Here is an 18,509-nt window from a genome sequence, read left to right on the forward strand (position 1 = left end):
TGAGTGATACATAAAACTATCGGCAATCGATAGCTGGGTTTGCTGCCAAATGTCATTGCCATAAAATAGTTGCCAATCAGAAATTTGCAACGGTAAATTGCATTGGAATGCACTGGAATTTGGATACATTTGCATTGCCATTGCCGGCAAAGGGAGTGAGCGAGGGAGAGGTAGAGTGATAGAGAGGGAGAGAGCAAACGAACAGCGATCTGACGGTAGCTTAGGGCGCTGAAAAGAGATGCCACTAGCTGCATTCTCAATAGATTTGAATTGCGCGCTTTGCATTGAATTCTAGTCTCATAAATCCCACTGCAATGAGCTCATCTCTGAGTGAAACAAAAATAGAAATATTTTGGCAATCGAATGACGCTCGAATTGATTCTAATTATTGTTACAGTAGACACTCGTTAGCTTCGATTCTACATAGATTAAATTAAATTAATAAATTTGTATTAGAAAGAATAGACAATAATGAAATTATTACATCAATTAAGAAATATATACGATTTCATTTAAGACTCCAGCCCGACTATAAAAAAGTTGAAGCTTAAAGTTCTGGAACCTGTTCTTACGGTTCTTCTCGTTTTATGGCCAGATTTTATGTTGATTGGTTTATTATTTATTTTGGTTCGATTTCAGATTATTGTCTCTAACGGTGCTTTTGTCTGTTCCCCCCAGTTGCATAACCTAACGGTCGTTGCACAGTTGGGAATGGGCGTGTGGGCGTGGCACTAGCTGCGACGACTTTATTTCTTCTCCTTGAGAACGCACCTTGATTTGGCTTTTCTGCTGCAATTTAATGGGAATGGGGCGATCGGGCTGTTCTAGCTGGGGGCGTGGCATTCGCATTTCGTTTTGGCAAATCATGTCCAGAACGCCGCTTGCAACGGTATAAAAAGCCAAACAGTTAAGCGTGCAGAAATATTAAAAAGAAGCAAAGCAAAGCAAAGCAGCAAAAAAGGCTAAAGTAGCTTAAAAAAAGCTGAAAAAATTGGTAGAAGTAACACAAAAAAAATACAGCAACAAAAAACTGGTTCCGGCTGCCAAAGAATTCCGCATTCGAATTGCTTCGACGAACGCGCGTCGCTCGCTCTCTCCTCTCCTACTCTCTCTCTCTCTCTCCCTCGCTCTTTCTCTGTTTGTGTGTGTGCCACTTCCGTATATAACGTGCATAGCTAAGGCAACAACAACAACAACAACAATAATAATAATAACAGAAAGAGCAACAGTTGCTGTTGCCTCTCAGCATTCTTGGTTCACGTTCGTTGCCTAAGTCTTTTGTTTTTTTCTTTCACCCCGCTTCATGCCTCTGCGCTCTGAGCAGCCTCTGAAGAGGCGTAGCACAAGTGCATAACAAAGAGAGGCACACAGAGGAGTGCCACACACACACACACACATACGTACACACACACACATATATATTTGCATATCTATGTATGTGTATAGAGTAAGAGCTGTTGTGCATGCTAACGTGACAAAGATGTTAATTGGCTTTTACTTTGCTCAAACAAAATACTTAGTCACAGTGAAATACAACAGCAACAAACAGCAGCAACAACAACAACAAGAACAACAACAAGAACAACAACAACAACAACAACAACAAAGCAAACAAACAACACAAATCCATCAAAGTGAAATTTAATTTCAGTTGTCGTGCCATTTCATTTGCATAGCTATTTGCTGTCTCTTGTTTCTTCTTCTTCTTCTTCTTCTTCGCTCATTGTCTCTCAGTGCTTATCAGTAGCTGATCGATAACATAAACATTCCAGTAAAGTTGTCTTTGTCAATGGCTTAGTCGTGTTGCTATCCAAAGACCAGATTAATCTAGTTTGCTGAGTGCATGTGCCTATCGAAACGGTTATCGATTGTCATTCGATGACAATTCGATACATTTTAACATGGGTTTTATTGATAATATATAATTTGCCCCTCTCTCATCTGATAAATTTATTCGTTTGTATTTGTCGATGCAGTTATCGATAACTATTCCGTAACATATAATCACTAAAATTAATGGTACCCATGATTTACTTGCATTGTTTACTAAAGATTAGAAGCAGTTGCCAAGACGCTGTCGCATATAGCTGACTGATTTATCGATAAACTTCTCTGTCGCTATAAACGATTGATTATATTCGTACTGATATACAGCCAATGCTTTCAAAGCTCGATAAACAATCAATATTATTGACTATCAGAAGCACCCACTCGTTGCACATCTTTGTAGTTGCATGTCTCGTTATGCCAGCATATCGATAAATTATCGATCTACTTTTTGGGTTGCCAATTGCTCATGCCCCAACAATTCGCAGCTGTTTGTGTGTGGGGGCGTACACGCCCCTTTTTATTCAATTGCTGTCTGTCTGTCTGCCACACGCTGCGGCGGGGGAGTTCGTGTGTCGCGTCAGTTGTGTTGTGGGTGCGCCACAGTCAACCAACAACAACAACAATCGAAGTTGAGCCTCAGCGGCGCACCTCGAAACAACAAAGAGGTAACAACAAATAGCAACACGAATGCATTTTAGAATAATTTAATGACTTTGGCGACAAACAACAGCTAGGCAACAACAACAAGAAACATCAGCAGCAGCTGCTGCAGAGATCTGCAGTCGTCGTCTCGCACTTTCAATTGTCTTGGAAAAAAGCAAAACAAAAGCAAAACTTCTTTGAAAATTTCCCTTTTTTTGCCTATGGTATGGCCCTGCTGCTGTTGCTGTCGCTGTATGTGTGTGCGCGATCGATGAGCAACAACAACTACAACAACAACAACAGCATTTGTAGCACAAACTTTTGGCGCTGGCTTGCTGCGACGCTGTCTCTGGCAAAAGGTTTATTGGCCTTTTGGCTCACTGCGCTGTCGTTGTGTGCGTGTGTGCATGTGTGTGTGTTTTAGCCAAGCTTGCTGAGCATTTGGCTTGGCCCTTGTGTTAGTGAAATCGACTTCGAGTTTGAGTTCGACTTTGGCTTCGACTTTGGCTTCTTGCTAAAAAGTATTTCTTTCTTTCTACAATGAAATTTTCTATTTGTGCGAGTACAACAAATCGTGAGGTCGCTGTGAAGAGAGAGAGAGGCATTCACGCAGAGAGAGATAGAGCGAGAAAGGGAGAGAGGGGGAAATTGAGGAAGACTGGGTGAACATTAAGCGGCTTACTTCGCTAACAAATAATGATAATAATATGTGACTAGGCAGCGCGGCTTACGGGCTGCCCAATAATAATCGAATCGTCTGTGAAGAACAGCAAGAAGAAGATGAGGATGATGAAGACTAGTATGAAAGGAGCAGTAGAAAAGGTGAGAAAAGAAGTTGGCAAAGCTGCAGAAGCAGGAGAGCCCAGACAGTTGGAGATGTAGAAGTAGCTGGAGAAAAGGTAGAACCAGAGAAAGAAGAAGCTGGATGAATGTGAGATACGAGCGGGAGAAGAAGCATGAGAAAGATTAGTAAAAGAAGGACCTGGAGGAGCAGATGGGAATGGAGGTAGAAGAGCTGAATCCATGAACAAATATTAGATAAGCAAATATAATGTAAAATAGATCTGTGATAGTACAAGTTTATGACAACCAAAGAACAATCTTTAAGTCTACAAAATTGAAAAGAAGCGAGAGACTTAGGCAACGAACTTGGCAAAGTGAAAAGACTTGGACAACAAACTTGATGGTTGAGCGATACTGTTGGGATAGCGGATAATATGTCATTAAAAAGTAGATTCTATTTGATCATAATAAAAAATAATGCAAGGTAGACTTTTATCGAATCGATTATCGATAAGCCATGTATCAATATTTTCGCAGAAGAAGATTTGAAAACCTGCAGTCTCTCTCTCTCTCTCACTCTTATAATAGATCAGATAAATATAGAGAGATACCAATTACTTATATATGTCATTTATCGATAACAATTACTCTGTTAAAAGAACTATTTAGATGATTATAATACTTGGCACAGAGCAAGCGTTAAACGGGTTCGAGTTGTATGAAATTCAAGGTAAATTCCTCGGCAAATGCCTATGGACGGCTTGGAACTTGTGCTGGGCGGGTTGGGCGTGGCGGTGCTGGGCGTGTGGAGTGCCCAAGCAGCTTAATTTGAAAGCGAATTGAAAACAAATTGAAGTAAAACGCAAAGCGTTGCGCTTCAGCTACTTCTTCTTCATAAAGAGAAATGCAATGGAGCAGCGTGTTAAATGTTAAACATTAAATGCTAAAAAACAAAAAAAAAAAAAAAACAAGTGAAGAAGAAAACTGTAAAAATAAGAAGCAAACAAAAGTTGAAAGTAAAATGAACAATAAATTAAATAAATTGCAGTTCGACAAACTGTTTCAATTAAAGTCGACATCGAAATTGATAGCCAAATCAAAAGTGTGTGTGTGTGCGTGTGTTTGTTGTGCGTGCCATAAAAATGGAAATGAATTGGCAAAACCGAAATCAGTTTCTGTTCATCTCGCGCAGATCTTGTCAAGAGTTTCACTTGTCGTGTTGGCGGCTGCGCCTCGCCCTGCTTGCCTCATGTAGCAAATCCCCCAACACACAAACACACACACGCACACACACTCACACACTCACACACAGACGAGCCATGCTTGGAATCTGGCACTTGGCAGCTGGCTGCGTTTTCAGCTATGCCAAGAATTTATGGCACAGAAATCAATTTAATATTAAAGCTGACAACAACAAAATCTCTGTAGGGAATTATGCTCGACTAGCAGTTACCTTAAAAGCCCATTTCGAGTGTTGCAGCTTAAAGACTCCAATGCTTTAAAGACTCCAATGCTTTATATAGTACTATAGATGCAGCCAAAAAAGATATGATTTATTCGCTATATACAGACATATACCCAAACCTTTCGCGACATTCCAAAATTATTCTGTTTAGATCTTATAGCTCACGCGCTCTGCTTGGATATATCATATTGGGTTATATATTATGGTGTATACCATATGATGTGTGCTAGCTTTATATATACAAATACTGTGACTATATACTTAATTGTATATATATAGTCTTTACATTTACAATCGCAGAGCAACTACATGCCAAATTTAATATCTATAAATAGTTATTATAGTTCTCTCTAATACATACATACAAGAGTCCATTTTCGATGCTCTTCAGGCGTATTCAGATATTCCATAAACTAGAAGATTTACTTTTACGCTTGAAACTAATATACCTCTTTCTAGAACATCTTTAAGGGGTACAATTAGAAACTGGCTAGCACACACACACACACATATGTTTATATATATGTATATATGGAAACACACCTGTAGAAGTTAGAGTTAAGCATTTGTGCAGGTGCGGTTCTACCTTTTTGTCTTAAAAATTTATGACACACACACGCAGACACTCACACACACAGACACACATAGACACAGATAGAGATTATAGCGCTGTAGCAATCGAAGAGCAACGAAAATTTTTAGTTTTTAGCGCATTTGGTCATGGGAAAAGTGGCTGCTTCAAAATGCATTTCAAATATCTCGACTATAATCAAGTCGAAACGAAAGACTGAGGCAACGAACTTGACAAAAGACTTGGACAACGAACTAGCGGACGAGGCAGCAGACAACGACAACAACAATGACAACTCAACCAGCTACACCCAAACACACACTTTATTAAGTCAACAGCTAGACAGAGAAAGAGAGAGAAAGAGAGATAGAGCGAGATATTTGTAGATCGAGTGAGAGTAGAGGAGAGTAGGTTTATCTGATGCCCAACTGAAAACCTTGAACTGGGCAACAAGTCAAGGGTCAGAGTTGACTTAATCACAGTTCAACGTGTTCAGCGTGCCCTCTAAATGACTTGGAGCATCAGGTAACGCGCCCCTTTGCCTGTTGCAGCTGGAGCTGTGAACGCTGAACTGTGAACTAGTGGATTTTATTAATTCATTTCGGCAATTTGAACTTCATATAAGCAATGGAATGATATTAATATATAGAGGATAATATTTGAATTGTAGTTCTTTGAACTAGTTTGAATGCTATTCAGTTCTTTTTCTACTTGGCATATGCTATTCTGCGTTTTCTGTTCATATTCTATTTCTGTAGACTGAGTTTTCTATGTGTTGTAATGTGTCGGAACCAGTTCATTAAAGTACAAATGAACTGGATCAACAAGGAGCTAGTTAATATTTCGGTGCTAGCATGTGAAGTATATACGTATATATGCATTGGGCATCATTCATAAATGAACTTGTTCATAATCCAGTTCAAATGAACTAGCTCAAGTGCCATGGCATCAGCTTTATTAATGTAATTTTTATATCATTTTTGATAACACTTAACTCCTTCATTTGTATACAATTTATGTTTTCATTTTTCACTTTTATACGAAATCAAATTGTTGTTTTCATATTCCGTTTTTAATTTTTATTCACGCTCAATTGGCAAATGTTGCGCAGCTGCTGCTGCTTATTGATTACACATGAGAACTTACATTAAATGCTTTATTGTTGTTGTTGTAGAAGCTGCTGTTGTTGCTCTTGTTGTTGCTACAGCATAGACGACAACAACAACAACAACAACGACAGCGACGTCTTAGCATTGGAATGCGGTCGAACTCGCCTCGGTTGCCGAGCCAACAGCATTTTGTTATTTGCCCAGCCAGACAGAGTGCTAGAGAGAGAGAGAGAGAGAGAGAGGGTATGTGTGTGTGTGTGTGTGTGTGTGTGAGCTAGCTTGAATTGACTCACTGACTGACTGAGTGACGAACTGGTTGAATGAATGCATGAATGAGTGGCAGCTGCGCCAGCGAACAAAAATGTACTTGGACTTGCGCTGCTTATAAACGAGTCGTCTATGCTACCAGCGCTTACCCTCTGCCTCTCCCTCTGGCTCCCTTATACATGCGTAAACACTTGTTTAGCCATTTAGCACGAATTGGTTGGCCAAAAACCGAATGAGCAAAACCAAAAACCAAATCCCAAAAGCCAAATTCAGTGCGCGCATGCATTACAACAAACAACAAACAACAACAACAACAGCAACCAGCGACAGCAACAACATTTTATACCATATTTATGTTAAAGCCTTTTGCCACTAAACAGGTGAAAGTTTGTCTCACCAAATGTTAATCAAGCAACGAACTGCTTAAAATTCTTGACCAGCATATTTTGTTTTTGAAGTTTTTCTGTTGTATTATTTATGATTTTTTGCTCTAAACAATTTCCAACGCTCGCCCACAAAGTGCAGAAAGAGAGTATATTGGGTTCTAGCTCGCCTTAGCAAGAGACTGGACTGAATACTCCCGTATCTGATCAGCAGGGGGCGTGGCGAATGGAAAATACAGTAAACATCATTCAGAATGTTTTCTTTATTACAATAAATCTTATATGATTTACCTTGAGGCGTGGCAAGTTCAAGTAGCTGAATTCTGAAAGCAAATTTAGCGAGCGGGCATTACACAGTCGTTGCAGCCCGTCTGCAATGCTCTTCATTTGTTTTATTCAATTTTCATCGCGAAATTCGGGTCAAATTCTAAACGGAAGGTGAAAGCGAATTCTCAAAGTTTTTGAATCTGAAGTCTCTGTTGAAAGCGAGCTATACAAATGGACATTCCATGGATATGGATAAAGATTTAGATATAAATGAATCATAATCTTGGCATGTTGGCCATTTGTCAGTTGCATAAGCAGATGGAGCGAGAGCAGGCGAGAGCTTAGTCGGCTCAAACGATCCCAGATATGAGAACCTTTGACTGGCCGACGAGTCAAGGATCAGAGATTACTTGTTCATCAACTGATGGACTCATTTGCATTTTGTGACTGAAGCTGTGAACGATTCGATTTGCAGAAATTTGTAGAGTTGGAAATGTGTGCTGAAATTATCTATATTATATAGTTTATCTAGCTGTAAACTAGAAGGTCTCTCAGATATCCCTTTCCCTTTATTTCTGAGTTGTAGCATGTCCATCTCTATACTCTCTATCACTATTGTATATATATCCCATTCCCATTCGACTAAACTTTTGTTTTGAGCAAACGCTTTTAAAAAATTTATGATTTTCGTCGTTGCATTTGATTGCATTTCAAAGCAAAAACAGACGACGGAAAAATGGAAATTGAAATGAAAATGAATACAAGAAAACCCAAAGGCAGAAAGAAAGAAAGAAATAAAAAACTACTTTCATTCAATGAGGCCTGTTGGGCTCAGCAATCATCGCTTCATTGTAATTAAGAGCGGCAGTTCATAGAATATGTTATCATTTAAGAGAATTTGTAACGGAGATCACGCTCTCCCTTTTGCGTTGTCTTTTCACCCACGCACCGGCTCAGCTTAATCCGCCGGCTCGCGTACATTGTACTTAGTATGCAATTAACTCTTGTTTAGAGCAGATGCAGTGTTAGATTGACTATTACAAACATAGTAGCGGACAGCACGACAGCCTAGTCGCTTGCTCGCGTCTTTCACATAAACTCTGTAAATTCTAATAATCGCTAATAAACTAATCATTAAGTAAATTCAATCGTTTAATAATTTAAAGCTATTCGAAAAATCTCGATAGCTCAACATTTGGTGACCCCGACGTGATCTCTTTTCGTTTCTTTCTACATATTTGCATATATATATATTGACAGCATCACATACATACATACACCCGTGAACATAAGCAGTGTATATAGCGATTAGTTGCGTGCCGTTACTTTGCCAATTTGCCAGACACTCTTTCGTTCGGTCTGCAATACACTGGCGCCCGTAAAAGTAGTACACATGCGAAAACTTCTGCAAATGACAATCTAATAAAGAATCAGCTAATTTCTGAACTATGTCTATGGTTAGTGACTGCGTGTTCTATAGCTTCAATCTATAAGTGATTAAGTTTGCATAAGCACAGTGTAATTACATGCTTGCCGTTATTCTTCGTTGACATTGCACTCTTTCGCCACGGCTGCGATACGAGCGCGTCCATAATAATCGTACCGGTGTGCAACAATTCATACGTGTATATTATTTGAGTACCATAATATAATTCTTTGCCAGTTTATTAAAGTTGCAAGTACTCTGCTCGACAAATACGACTTATTCCAAGTTTGTGTCTGCGCTATAGCATATATACATTTACTTTACTCTTGCAATCGCGCTCGCACCAACGACTTTGAACTCTATCGTGTTGCTCTTGCTGTACTCGTCATGGCGAATTTAGATGCTAGTGCAGTTGCTCCCGAAGATCGCGTGCGGTTTTATAAGCTCAAGGTACAGTCGGTGTTTGAACGCGTAAAAAAGCTACAATCCAAGGTCGATTCAGATGCTCTTGCCGATCACAGTGACAGCACTCTAAATGTTCTACTGGAGCATATCGACAAGCTAAGCCACTCTTTAGCAAGGCCCATGAAAGTCTAGAGGAGCTCGACTTTACTGAGATGTCCAGCAATTTGCGCACTGACTTTGATGATTTAATAATGGTCATGCAGTCAACAATAATGTCCGAAGTGCAAAGTCGTACTGCTCAAGTGCATCATAGTTCCACGTTTAGTCGTCCAAGTGACCCTCCTCGCGCATCCGCTCCCAGATTGCAGACTGCACCTGCGTTGCCGCCATTAAAGCTACCTACGTTCAGCGGTGGATATGCTAATTGGGCTGATTTCTACTCAATGTTTTCTACAATCATTGAAAGTCGGCCAGAAATCAGCAATATGGAAAGACTTCAGCACCTCCGGTCCTGCCTCGATGGCGCAGCGTTGGATACGGTTCGCTCTTTGGAAATTTCTAATGATAATTATACAATTGCCATAAATTTATTAAAGCAGAGATATGATAATCGACGTTTAATCTTCCAGGCCCACATCGTAAAGATCTTAGGTCTCAAAAGGGTAGAAAATGGATGCATAACCAAGCTGCGTGAGCTATCTGACAGCTTCAATGTCCATATGCGTGCGCTCAGTAGTCTGGGCACAACAGAGCAGATAGCCAGTGCCATGATTGCTCAGATACTGCTACAGAAGCTTGATGAGGCCTCACAAGCTAAATGGGAAGAGAAATTGGACAACTCAGAGATGGCTCTTCAGATACCCAGATATGAAGAAGTCTCCTCGTTTCTTGAGCTTCGTTGCCGTACTTTGGAATCGATGAAATTTGCTCTTACAAACTATTCGTCAAGTAAGCCGATGAATTCTTGCAGTAAGGTTGCTACCAGTAGATCAGCATTTCTCGTAACCGGCCACAGTACGCACAGTTGCAATTTTTGTAATGATCTTGAGCACACAATCTACAAATGCCCAAGATTCGCAAACTTGTCTCCTAGTCTTCGCCTGAATGAGGTCCGAAAGGCTGGCTTATGTTTGAATTGTCTCAAGGGAGGTCATCAGTCGCGACAATGTGGCTCGCGCAGTTGTCGGGTCTGTGGAGTCAAGCATCATACGCTTCTTCATCTCGGCCACTCCAGCACATCGCAGGCAGCAATTCCGCCCCATCAACAATCTTCAACATCAAGAGTACAGACCATCCCTCAGCCCTCAGCACCAGCCACTACTCTCTTATCCAAGGATCGGCACAGCGACGTTGTGCTCCTGGCTACCGCAGTGGTTCTGGCAAGGAATCGGTTTGGCGAGCTTGTTCCTTGTCGTGCACTTTTAGATTCAGGCTCTCAACTACATCTCATTACAGCCAGATTTGCGAATCTCCTGCAACTTAAGAGAACAAAATCGGTTGCATCTGTATGCGGCGTAGGCGACTCCAATGTTGCCATGGATGGCAGCAGCATTTGCCTCACTCTTCAAGCTCATGCATCTGAATATACAACTAGCATAACGGCTATGGTAGCTACAAATATAACTGGCAGGCAGCCCAGTTCTAATGTGAATACGAGCAATTGGAGCATACCGCAAAATATAGTGCTGGCAGATCCAGCTTTCCATAGGCCGCAACGAGTAGATCTGCTTATCGGAGCTAGCCTGTTTTATGATTTGCTCTGTGTGGGACAAATCAAGTTGATGCCTGGACTTCCATTGTTACAGAAGACTCGTCTTGGTTGGGTTGTATCAGGTGGCGAGGCTCGCAACCACAACTCCGTGCTAATAGCTTCAAAGACGCCTTTGGATCCGATTACAGACTCCTGTGCTGATATCAAGTTGGACAGTCTCGTTCGTCGCTTTTGGGAAGTTGAGCGCTGCAGCGATTCCATTGTAAAGTTCAGCAAGGAAGACTCAGACTGCGAAGCGCATTTTGCGAGGCATTACAATCGATTGGCTAGTGGCCAATATACAGTACGCCTGCCTGTTAAGCTTAGTTGCGAGCTTCTTGGAGATTCTTATGAGCAAGCGCGACATCGGTTTCTCAATTTGGAGAAGAAATTGAGTCGTTTGCCGCATATAAAGTCTCAATACTCAGCATTTCTGAAAGAGTATCTTGAACTTGGTCATATGTCACGCGTTCCTCTAATTCATTGCATCTATGCAGATATTTTCTTCCTCATCACTGCGTTTTGAAGGATGATAGCACAACTACCAAGCTTCGCGTCGTCTTTGATGGATCTGCATCTACAACAACTGGGCATTCGTTGAATGACATTCTAATGTCAGGTCCCGTCATTCAGCCAAAATTAGTCGACATATTATTGCGCTTCCGATCTTATCCAGTTGCACTCACCGGCGATATTTGCAAAATGTATCGTTGCGTGAAAGTACCTGAGCCGGACAGCTATCTACAATGCATTTTATGGAGGAATTCGCCAGATGATGAGTTGGAAGTTTTCAGGCTTGATACGGTAACATATGGAACAAAACCAGCGTCATTTTTGTCTGTGCGCGCCATGCATCAGCTTGCCGTAGATGAAAGGAACGCATTCCCAGTCGGGTCCGACGTACTGCTTCGCGATTTCTATGTTGATGATTTGATTAGTGGAGGAAATTCAGTCGAAGAAGCAAGACTTGTTATGCAAGAGACAGCTGGAATCTTGGCATGTGGGAAGTTTAAATTGAGGAAGTGGTGTTCAAGCCATCCCATGGTACTGGACGGCGTAACAGACTGCGACAAGGAATCGCTCATTAGGTTCAATGATGGCAGCGACATTACAAAGACACTTGGCCTTGCATGGGATCCGGCATCTGATCAACTTCTTTTCTCATATCTAGCCCTGAATTCAGCCTCTAAGCCCTCCAGGCGCTCTGTTCTCTCGTCTATTGCTAGGTTTTATGATCCCCTCGGCCTGGTCGGCCCAGTAATAACGAAAGCTAAAATCTTCTTGCAACAACTCTGGAGGCATAAACTTGATTGGGATGAGAGTCTCCCGTCTGCATGTCACACTGCATGGCTAGACATTTGCAGCAACTTTGGCAATGGTCTTAGTAGTGCATTTCCCAGGCTATCATTAATACCAGGATCGAAGGTTGAGGTCCATGGATTCTGCGATGCCAGCATCGAGGCATACGGAGCTTGCATTTATATTGTATCCAGAGGTCAGCATACCATCAGCAGGTTGCTTTGCTCTAAGTCTCGAGTTGCGCCTCTAAAAACGCTCACGGTTCCCAAGCTGGAACTATGCGGGGCAGAGTTGCTTGCGCGTCTAATGAATGAAGTGGCTCGCTTAGGCATTTTCGCAGGCGAGTTTCATTGTTGGTCTGACTCTACTGTTGCGCTTTCTTGGATCAATGACGAGCCCGGACGATTTAACGTTTTTGTTTCAAATCGCATCGCCACGATACAAGATCTCACATCAGCAATGGAATGGCACTATATACCTACAACACTGAATCCCGCGGATATATTATCTCGGGGTGCATTGCCCTCGGATTTAAATGCATCATTACATTGGTTCAACGGTCCAGGTTTCCTCTGTAAGCCCAGATCTCAGTGGCCAGTCTCAGCACTTCCAGAAAGAACTTCAATTGAGCGTCGAAGAACTGTGCTTCTTGTAAAGGACGCAGTCCATGATGTCTCTATGGACTGCAAGTTTGTGAATTCTTTCGGCCGCTTGCAGCGTACGTTTGCATACGTATCAAAGTTTATTAAAAAAGTCATGGTCCAGGAATAACCCTAGCAGACATCCGGAACGGCACTCATATACTGTTAAGAATGATTCAACGAACACATCTCTCAGACGACATAAATGCTCTTCGAAATAAAGGAATGGTTCCGTCATCCAGCAGTCTAGCCTCGCTGTCACCGTTCCTTGATGAGATTGGGCTGCTACGTGTCGATGGTCGTCTCAAAAACTCAACTTTAAATTTCGATAGTCGCCATCCAATTATTTTGCCCAAAGTTCATCCAGTAACTAGAGCCATCATAATGCATTTCCATCAGCGAAACTTGCACGCTGGTCCCCGAGCAGTGCTAGCGTTGGTTCGTTCCCAATATTGGCCAATTGGAGGTAGAAAAACTGTAGCCAGTGTAATTCAGAGATGCGTAATTTGCTTTCGTGCAAGGCCTCGACTCGTTGAACACATAATGGCAGATCTACCCAAGGATCGAGTCGACGGCTATCGGGTCTTTGGAGTGACTGGAGTCGACTTTTGCGGACCCTTCTTTTACAAGCCTGAGTCACGAAACAAGGCGCCTGTGAAATGCTACGTTTGTGTGTTTATTTGTTTTGCTACGAAGGCTATTTGGTTGGAGTTAGTCAAGGATTTAACTACCGCGGCATTTTTGCATGCACTTCAACGTTTCATATGCACCAGAGGAAAGCCAAGTCAAATCTGGTCGGATAACGCCACAAACTTTCTTGGTGCCCGCAACCAGCTTCAGGAGTTGAAGCGTCTATTTCTGTCAGACACCCACCAGAAGGCTGTGAAGGATTTCTGTTTGGCAGACTCAATCGAATGGCATTTCATCCCTCCACGATCGCCTCACTTTGGTGGCTTGTGGGAGGCGGCAGTGAAGACAGCGAAGCATCATTTTTACCGATGTGTTGGGTCCTCCGTCCTAACTTACGATGAGCTTCGCACACTGGTTTGCAACATCGCTGCTGTCGTTAATTCACGCCCTTTAGTTTCGATTTCAGAGCACCCATCAGACATAGACGTGTTGACTCCTGCGCATTTCCTCAACGGTGGCCCTCCTTCGTCCTTCAGTGAGCCAAACCTGACAGGGCTCAATTTTAATCGTTTGGATGCTTGGCAGCGCGTAAGCTATCTTCAGCAGGTGTTCTGGACTCGTTGGCGGGACGAATATCTCAACTTGTTACAACAGCGAGCGAAATGGAGAACCTCCAAACCTGGCTTGGCTGTTGGCAACATAGTTCTTGTGAAGGATGAGAATCTACCTTCACTTAAGTGGCCACTAGCCAGAATAATCGAACTTATCCCTGGAAGTGATGGCGTTGCACGGGTAGCCCTACTAAAAACTGAAGCTGGCGAGATTAGAAGAGCTACAAATAAGCTGTGCTTGCTGCCCCTTAAGGATTCTGTTGAAGACTAAGTCTTCAACGGGGGGAGGATGTTGGGCTCAGCAATCATCGCTTCATTGTAATTAAGAGCGGCAGTTCATAGAATATGTTATCATTTAAGAGAATTTATAACGGAGATCACGCTCTCCCTTTTGCGTTGTCTTTTCACCCACGCACCGGCTCAGCTTAATCCGCCGGCTCGCGTACATTGTACTTAGTATGCAATTAACTCTTGTTTAGAGCAGATGCAGTGTTAGATTGACTATTACAAACATAGTAGCGGACAGCACGACAGCCTAGTCGCTTGCTCGCGTCTTTCACATAAACTCTGTAAATTCTAATAATCGCTAATAAACTAATCATTAAGTAAATTCAATCGTTTAATAATTTAAAGCTATTCGAAAAATCTCGATAGCTCAACAAGGCCTTTGGAGCGCAGCTTCAGCTAAACGTTGACAACTTTGTCGCCTGTGCAACAGTGTGTGTGAATAGTACACACATACACACACACACATGCTCACATCTCTCGAATGACAATGACAAGTGATTGTCGAGGTGGCAGAAGGAGATGAGGGGAGGGCAACTCTCTGATAAGGCATTTTATAGAGAGGTGAAATAATTACGTGAATTTTTTGTCACTTTTTTTCTCTGTTTGTTGTTGTTGGCTGTGTGTGAAATGTTTTTTAATCAAATGTTTTTCTTATTTTCTACTTTTACAGCAATGCATCAGCCCGCGGCTTGAAGACTTTGCCAGCTCCCGTTTTTCCCCCCCGCAGCAGAGTCGAAGGAGAAGAAGCTGAAGCAGAAAAGAGAAGCAAAAACACCTGATATTAATAATTGGCGAATAATTGGCTTGGAAAAGGCAGCTGCTGCACGATCTTCGGCTGATCGCGTGTTTATATAGCGAGAGATATATAGCGCTTCGATCCAAAGCTGATTGAGCCATGGACTGGGCCGAGGGGGATCTGGTGTGGTTCGACCCGGGCGTCGGACATCCAATACCGGGCGAGATCCAGGAAGTCCATCGCGCCGCCCAGGTGATCGTCGTTCAGGCTATGATCAAGGGCAAGGTGAGTAGACGATCGACGCATGTGGAGTGTGTTTGCGAGATGTTAAGCTTCAAGTCTGCAAGTAGTATGGAGGCCAAATCGATTAATGCCGTTGTATTACTCTGATTTCTCTATTACCTATTTCTGCTCCATCTCTCTCTATCTCTCTCTTACTAATAAATACGGGTATCGATGCCTTAAGTTCATATTGGTATAATACTCCAGTTATTTCTTTCATTGCGTTGTCATTTCTTGTGCTGCCGTTCTAACAGTCGCTGTTGATAGATAGTTATCGATTAACGAATTTGTGTGTTCGATGTACAATCGCATCAATATTTCATTATATTTGATTTCTTGATTGCATATCATCTTTTATATCCATCAATATAAATTATGATCAATTTCGATTTTAATGGATCTCTCGATCTCTCGAAAAATATAATTTTGTGTACAGTTAATCTAGAGCTAATTATATCATGCTTTCTGCTTAAATATTTGCTTCCCTTATAATCGACATTTATCGATAGATTCTATCCGATTTCCTGGTTCCTTAGCACTAGATGTTGGCTTAATATTGCGTTCTACAGGGCATCTGCCAGTCGAGCACTGGTCCACTTACTCAAGGGCACTCTCCTCCAGTTTTATGACTGCTTTTCACCATTTTCACCTGTCAGCGAGTTGAAAAATATCAAATGAGATTCGCTTGTGGCAACACGTGGAATTCATGGCTTGGCAAATGGTCTTTTGGTCATTGGGAACTCTGGGGCGCTGGCCAAAGTGCCCAGTTGCCAATTTGGTCGCCGCCAAACGGAAGTGTTTTGTATGCGATTCTCAGCTCAACGCTCTGTGTTTTGCCGTCTCTCTCTCTTTTTGTCTCTCTATCTCTCTCTAATTGCTTAGCAGCGACTGACTGCCGGCAGCGACTGCCGGCTTCGTTTCCTTTTTCCTTTGCAATTAACTCCGACTGTCCGAGAGGAGAGTCGAGCGTCTGTCAGCCAGAGGCTGCAACCGATGCTGGTGCAACTGAGGCTGCGACTGATGCTGCGACTGAGGCTAATAGCTGCTAACAGTTACCGATGCCGTTGCAGTCGCAGTCGGCGTTGCAGTTGCTGCTGGCAGCCGAGAGTTCACGACTAAGAATTCGTAATCTACCATGTCGGGTATACGCAGTTGCACAATACTCATTACCTATTACATGTTCAGTCCAGCAGACCTTGTTCCTCCTTAGTAAACCTTTAATCTCTACCCTCTTTGTTGAAAACCAAAATAGATCGATAAATATCGATTGCTTGCTCAGCATGAATATTAGATAACTAGCTGAGCCAATATACCCTGTTTCTCTGACTATAAACGTGCGTTCCCAAACTGGCTCGCATACTATACTTTAGTTTGTCACACACGCACACTCATACACACACACGCTTGCACACAGCATTCAGCGTATATCCTGTTCGAAGCCAGACAACAACTTGTTAGGCCCGAAGAAAAAGAAACGACAGAAACATTTCAGCTAGGTTGCTGCAACAGCAAATTAGCCCCTGCTCGAGCAAGAACTGCAATTAGCTGAGCTCTGAAAGCGCCTCAAAGCCCAAATAGAGACATTGAGTGAGCTTAGCTCAGAGGTAAATCTCGAAATATCTACGAGGAACTGAACGATTTACGAGCTTGAAGTCTGTGGAAGCACACGATTTAATTTCTAAATGAAAATCGATTATTGTGTACAACATCCTATCGAGTGATCGATTAATGCTAAAAATTATTTGAAAATGAATAGATTTTTCATATAATATGGGTTGCAATGGACTTGCCGATTCAATTAAACTCACATAATCGATAACAGATGCAATTTGGAGTAATCAATTAATCGAAAATGTATATACGATATAATAAAACTAGTTGGAAAAGTAAGTGTTAAGATCTTAATGAAGACCATTTAGATATCAATTTAAACATATCGATATATAGCTAAAGTAAGGTAGAGTATTTATTTGGCATATTAATGCTCCCTACATAAGCAGTCCATAGACAATAGGTATCGACAACAAAAACGATAATCTGATAAGAGATAGATCCATATAGGTTGACGAGCTAAGACATTTGCCATGCTTAGTTCTATGAGGTGTTTCTTCGATAGCTCGTTTAATTGGCTGAGCTGCTAGCTTTATCGATAACAATTATCGAAATGTTGCACACGCTGCACGCTGCAGTGCGTGAGTGCGACAAAGAATTAAAGAGTTCAACTGGTTCTGCTTTGGCTCTTGGAGAAAGTGCTGCTCGGCAAGAGAGAAGGAGATGGAGAGAGGGAGAGAGGGAGAGAGGGAGGCAGGAGTGGGGGTTAGGTAGAGAGAGTTCCTCTCTTAATGGAATTGAGATCAAAGCTAACGACATGCGACAGGTTTTTCGCCTGTTCCGTTGTTCTCTCTCCAAAAGTGGCTGCCAGTTGGTCAGGAGGCGTCTCATCTTTCGAAATAGAAAATACAAAAATAAAGCAAAACTTGTTTCAATTGATTGGCTTTCAGAAAAAGCAAACGAATAAAAACACCGTTTAGGCATCGGCAGCCGGAGCGGAGGCGGGGCGAGGCGCTTCGGTTGGGGGGAAAAACTGTAGCCAAGTCTCGACGCTTGGCTCTTGATTCCTTTCAGTTGCATTCGAGACGGCGGCCAACGACGTGTCGTTTTCTTATTGTTGTTGTTGTTGTTGTTCTCGGTTCTCGGTTCTCGGTTATCAGTTATCAGTTCTAGCTATTCGATAGTCGATAGTCCATTATCGGCAGTCGATAGATGCGCATCGTACGCTTCCACCTGGAGCCATGGCAGCGCGGCAGCGGCTGCGGCTCCGTCACCCCCAGTCCGGCTCAGTCGCCATCGCTGGCCTTGCTGTCGCCTCACGTGCTGCGACGCCAGCGTCCGGCCAGCCTCGAGGATCTGGATGAGCTGTTCGCCCAGCAATCTCCGCTGCAGCAGCAACAGTTGCTGCTGCGCCGACAGCATCGCCTCAAGTGCCGCTACCCGCAGGTGGTGAAGCGCCTCTCCACACTCTGCAGCGACGTGATGGCCCGCCATGTGAGCGCTCAAGTCTAAGTTCTAAAATCCGCCTCTAATTCCGCTCCGCCAACAAAATCCAATTAGCCCCAGCGACTCT

General features: G+C 42.5%; 2 protein-coding genes across 3 annotated transcripts in view; both read left to right on the forward strand.

Moving 5' to 3' along the window:
* The window catches only part of Myo10A (unconventional myosin 10A), a 40,531-nt gene that overhangs the window by 604 nt on the left and 21,418 nt on the right, over positions 1–18,509 (forward strand). The window contains exons 2-3 of one of the 2 annotated variants that reach the window (XM_089474988.1): positions 15,038–15,388; positions 18,149–18,430. In XM_089474988.1, coding sequence (XP_089331114.1) covers positions 15,263–15,388; positions 18,149–18,430 — 408 coding nt within the window. In that variant the 5' untranslated portion in view covers positions 15,038–15,262. The remainder of the gene's footprint in view (positions 1–15,037; positions 15,389–18,148; positions 18,431–18,509) is intronic. The other variant, XM_018015440.2, reaches the window with a different exon arrangement.
* Positions 9–11,424, forward strand: LOC149267770 (uncharacterized). The gene has a single exon (XM_089473190.1). The coding sequence runs from the start codon at positions 9,361–9,363 to the stop codon at positions 11,422–11,424; it is 2,064 nt and encodes a 687-aa protein (XP_089329316.1). The 5' UTR covers positions 9–9,360.

This window comes from Drosophila arizonae, chromosome X, assembly GCF_054131065.1.
Source record: "Drosophila arizonae isolate 15081-1271.41 chromosome X, UAZ_ARI_1.0, whole genome shotgun sequence".
Lineage (NCBI taxonomy): Eukaryota > Metazoa > Arthropoda > Insecta > Diptera > Drosophilidae > Drosophila > Drosophila arizonae.

What these genes read in the sequence shown, in the direction of transcription:
- LOC149267770 (XM_089473190.1), top strand. Translation starts at nt 9,361, where the DNA reads ATGTCCAGCAATTTGCGCACTGACTTTGATGATTTAATAATGGTCATG.